The sequence below is a fragment of the Chiloscyllium plagiosum genome, chromosome 12 (assembly GCF_004010195.1).
Source record: "Chiloscyllium plagiosum isolate BGI_BamShark_2017 chromosome 12, ASM401019v2, whole genome shotgun sequence".
Taxonomy (NCBI): domain Eukaryota; kingdom Metazoa; phylum Chordata; class Chondrichthyes; order Orectolobiformes; family Hemiscylliidae; genus Chiloscyllium; species Chiloscyllium plagiosum.
The window spans coordinates 422,642-427,653 of record NC_057721.1 but is presented as its reverse complement, the minus strand read 5'-3'; the positions used below and the strand labels follow the sequence as shown (position 1 = coordinate 427,653).

The 5,012-nt window shown below is 44.4% G+C and overlaps 1 protein-coding gene across 1 annotated transcript in view; it reads left to right on the top strand.

The window, feature by feature from the left end:
* LOC122555468 (MAP7 domain-containing protein 2-like) overlaps nt 1-5,012 on the top strand; it is a 22,601-nt gene that overhangs the window by 1,713 nt on the left and 15,876 nt on the right. The window contains exon 2 of the mRNA XM_043701495.1: nt 1,816-1,894. Within this exon, the coding sequence (XP_043557430.1) occupies nt 1,816-1,894 (79 nt within the window). The remainder of the gene's footprint in view (nt 1-1,815; nt 1,895-5,012) is intronic.

The window sequence follows — 5,012 nt, the reverse complement described above, 5'->3', positions numbered from 1 at the left end:
AGTTGCACCTTCAACAACATATTTCACATAGCCTCATCTCCAAACTCTGAAACCTAAGTCTCTGCCCTCTGAATTCTCGACTTCCTGACCCGTGGTCTACAATAATGAAGAATAGACGTTAACATCTCCTCCACCATAATCATTAATGTAAGTGCCCTGCAAGGCTAGGTATTCAGCCCCCTTCAATACTCCTCATACACTCACAAGGGTGTGGCCAAATTCTGCCCCAACTCCAGTTACAAGTTTGCTGACAACACTACTGTTGCAGGTCAGATCTCAAAAAATAACGAGACAGAATCCAGGAAAGAGGTGCCGTGCTTAGTGACATGGTGTAAAAACTGCAATCTCTTCATCTACTTCAGCAAAACAAAGGAGCTGGTCATTGACTTCAGGAAGCAGAGCAGCAGGTACACCCCTGTCTGTGTCAATGGAGATGGTCAAGAGCGTCACGTTCCTGGGAGTGTTGAACCAACATTCTGTCCTGGTCCACTCATATTGACACGATGGTCAAGAAAGCACAACAATGCCTCTACTTCCTCAGGAGTCTAAGGAAATTTGGCAAGTCCACAAGGACTTTTACCAATTCTTATAGATGCACCATCAAAAGCATCCTGTCTGGATGCATCACAGCTTGGTATGGCAACTGTTCTTTCAAGACCTCAAGAAACTATAGAGAGTCATGAACACAGTCCAGTCCATCACACAAACCAGCCTTCCGTCCATTGACTCCCTCTATATTTCCCGCTGACTCGGGAAAGCACCTAATGTAATCAAAGACCTTCGCCACTCCAGTTATGAACTCTTCCACCAGGCAGAAGGTACAGAAGTTTGAATACATGTACAAGAGATTCAAACACAGCTTCTTCCCTGCTGTTATCAGACTTTTGAATAAACCTCTCAAATATCAATGTTGATCTCTCTCTCTGCACCTTCTCTGTGGCTGCAACACTGTTCTATTATTCTAATGCACTTTGTATGGTATTATCACCCTGTATAGCACACAAAACAACACTTTTCACTGTGTTTCAGTACATGCGACAACAATAAATCAAATCAAATTTAGGACTGACAAAACAAGAAATTTCTTCACCCAGGGAGGGGTGAGCTTGCCACAGAGAGTGGTTGAGGCCAAAACATTGAATGTTTTAAGGAAGGAGATGGATATAGTTCTTGGGACCAAAGGTTATGGGGTGAAAGTGGGAACAGGGTACTGACCACGATCATGTTGAATGGTGGAACAGGCTTGAAGGCCAAATGATCTTTTCCTGCTCCATGTTTCTATGTTTCTGGACTAGGAATCACAATCTTGAAAAACAGGAGCGTTCCCCAGCTTTCCCCTCTGTGTATCCAGTCATAGCTTCACTCCTGTTTGTGGAATCTTGCTGTGGAAGAGGTTCCTCCATATAGCAGGGACCACATTTTTATTAGATTAGATTACTTAGATTACTTACAATGTGGAAACAGGCCCTTTGGCCCAACAAGTCCACACCGACCTGCCAAAGAGCAACCCACCCAGACCCATTCCCCTACACCTAACACTACTGGCAATTTAACCTGCACAACTTTTGGACTGTGGGAAGAAACCGGAGCACCCGGAGGAAACCCATGTAGACGCGGGGAGAATGTGCAAACAGACAGTCGCCCAAGGTGGGAATTGAACCCCGGTCTCTGGCGCTGTGAGGCAGCAATGCTAACCACTGTGCCACCCCTAAAGTACTTTGGGATGTCCTGAGGTTGCAGGTGGCATTATATAAATGCAGGTGACTTTTTTTTGTGTGTGTGTGTTTTTAACATTCTGATTGTTGTATTTTCCAGAAAGATGAAATCAAAGCAGAAATCAATCCTGCCAGGAATGAGGAGAAACAGCTTCAAACTCCAGTTTCTGTGGAACAAGGTCAGCAATCTCTTCAGATGCGCTGTTGTGCTAATGTCTAATGAAGCTGACAGTAGGGAGCAGGATATTTGGGGCAGCACGGTGTTCAGCACGGCTGCCTCACAGAGCCAAGAATCTGGGTTTGATTCCACCCTCGCGCAACTGTCAGTGTGCATTTGCTCTGGGTTTCCTCCCATGGTCTAAAGTTGTGCAGGTTAGGTGGGTTGGCCAGACTAAACTGGCCATAGTGTTCAGGGATGTGTAGGCCAGGTGGATGAGCCATGGGCCATGCAGGATCCCAGGGATAGGACAGGTAGGTGGGATGCTCTTTGGAGGGTCAGTGTGGACTCGATGGGCCAAATGGCCTGCTTCCACACTGTAGGGATTCTATGATTCACACCCACAGTGTAAACACAAGAGACCACTAAATAGCATCATCAGCTACTGAAATATGTTTCAGTTACAACGCAAATTGGTTCATGTTACTTCTGTTGGTTTTAAATTGTCAATAGTTGGCCTATTGGCAATGCAGTGATCCAGCTCTAAACACACTTCATGTGCATCAGCAAAGCTACGGCTGCTCGGAATCTGACAGAAAATAGGAAATACTAGAGAAACTCAGCAGGTCAGGCAGCATCTGTGGAGAGAGAAAAGCAGAGATAATGTTTCAGTGTGATGACATTTCTCAGAACTTTGAATGAAGGTTTTGAATTTTCCTGGTCCCCTGTCCATTGGATGGGAGGTGGACCAGGTGGCCACCTCCGAGTGAGATTGAAACCTGCGTGTTGCCCAATATCAGGGAGATGACCAAATTGTTACTGTGTAGTTGGAGGCAATTGGGCCCATTGCATCTGCACTAGCATTCTGAACTCACGTTATGATTTTGTGGCAATCTCCCACCTTTTATCCATATCCTCCACATTGTCTCTGTTCAAATAACCATCCAAAACCCTCCTGAATGCCTCAATTGAAGCTCCAACCACCACATTTCCAGCAAGTGCATTCCAGACCCTTCTCTTGCAAATGACCTTATTTCTCTGCCCCCACCAGTTTTTGATCATTTCACAAGTGGGAGTGATTTCTCACTCCTGCTCTGTCCAGTTCACTCATAATTTTGAAAACTTCCACTAAATCTCTTAGCCTTCTCTTCTCTCAGGAAAATAGACTCAACATTTCCAATCTATGCTCCGACAGAAGTTTCTCATTCCTTAAACCATTCTTGGAAACTTCTTCTGCACTCTCTTTCTATTTTCCTATAATGTGGTTCCCTCAAATGAACACAATACTCTGACTGAGGTCTGAACAACATCCTGGACAAGTTCATCATCATCTCCCTGCTCTTGGGCTTTCTGCCCCTATTAATAAAGCCAGTGCACTGCGTGCTTTATTAACTACCCTTTCCACCTGCCTGCCACTTTTGGTGATGAGGAGAAAGTGAGCACTGCAGATGCTGGAGCTCAGAGTCGAGAGGGTGTTGCTGGAAAAGCACAGCAGGTCAGACAGCAGGAGAATCAACATTTCGGGCATAAGCCCTTCATCAGACCTTTGGTGATGACAAAGTTGAGAAATATTCAACCCATTAATGTTGTTGCTCTTTGCTCCGATTGATGTCACCTTTGCTGAGTGTTTTCAGCATTTGTGCTTTTTATTTCCACAAGTTTTATTCTTACATTTCACAAATTGTTTCAGTGGAGATGAGAATTATCTTGGCAGACACCAGAATTGTGGAAATGTATATCTTTATTACTTCTCCCTCACAAAAATCAGACAGCAAGGAGGGAGTAATTTATGTTTTACAGTTTGTCTCACTCTTAACAAATAATTTTGTGTAATATTTTGTTGGCTTTTCCCCAGGGCTGTTTCTGTTGATGATCACCTTGATTTCATACGCTGCATGTATACAGCGCAAAGTGAATTTCAGTCTTAAATTGCTGCAGAGGAGCAGCGATGATTTAGAATACAATAGAATCCTTACAGTGTGGAAACAGGCCATTTAGCCCAACGAGTCCACACTGACCTTCTAAAGAGTAACCCACCCAGACCCATTCCCCTACCCTAATTACCCTACATTTACCCCTAACTAATGCACCTTACCTACACATCCCTGAACAATTATGGCAATTTGGCATGGCCAATTCACCTAACCTGCACATCTTTGAACTGTGGGTGGAAACGTGAGCACCTGGAGGAAACCCATGCAGATATGGGTAGAATGTGCAAACTCCACACAAACAGTCACCTGGAGCTGGAATCAAACCCAGGTCCCTGGAGCTGTGAGGTAGCAGTGCTAACTACTGAGCCACCATTTATTTTGTATTCCACAACTCTGGAGTCTGTCAGTTCCCAACTCTGGAGTCACTTTGCAGCGTCATTCGTGCTGCTGATGTGAGGTCATTAGCTGAATGTGAAGTTCTTGGGATTTAGAAGCAGCCCAACAGACCAGAATATAACAACTTCTTCCATAAAGTCAGAGACTGTTACAATACAGAAAGAGGCCCTTAGAACATCATGTCTGAGTTATTGAATATCCATCTATTCTAGCTCCAGTTTCCAGCACTTGGCCGATAGCTTTGTATGCTATGATTTTGAGTGCTCATCTAAATACTCACAAAATGTCATGAGGGTTCCTGCCTCCCCCATTCTTCTAGGCAGTAAGGTTCAGATACCCACTATCCTCTGGATGAAAAGTGTTTCTTTGATTCCTCTCTAAACCCATTAATGTTGCTTACCTTTAAACGTGTACCCCTGATTATTGACCCCTCCATTAAGGGGAAAGTTTTCTCCCTCTCTACCCTGTCTATGTAGCAGAGAACCTTTGTACAGCTCTATCAGATTCCCCTCAGCCTTTTCTGCTCTCAAGAAAACAAAAAAGGTCTACCTAATCTCTCTTCATGGCTGAATCACTCTGTTCCAGGGAACATCCTGGTGAGTATCCTCCGCACCCTCTCCAGTACCATCACATCCTTCTTATAGTGCAGTTACCAAAACTACACACAGTGCTCCAACTGTGGCCTAACTGATATTATATACAGCTCAATCACTACCTCCTTGCTCTTGTATCCAGTATCTTGACTAATAAAGCTGAAAATGTGTTGCTGGAAAAGCGCAGCAGGTCAGGCAGCATCCAAGGAACAGGAGA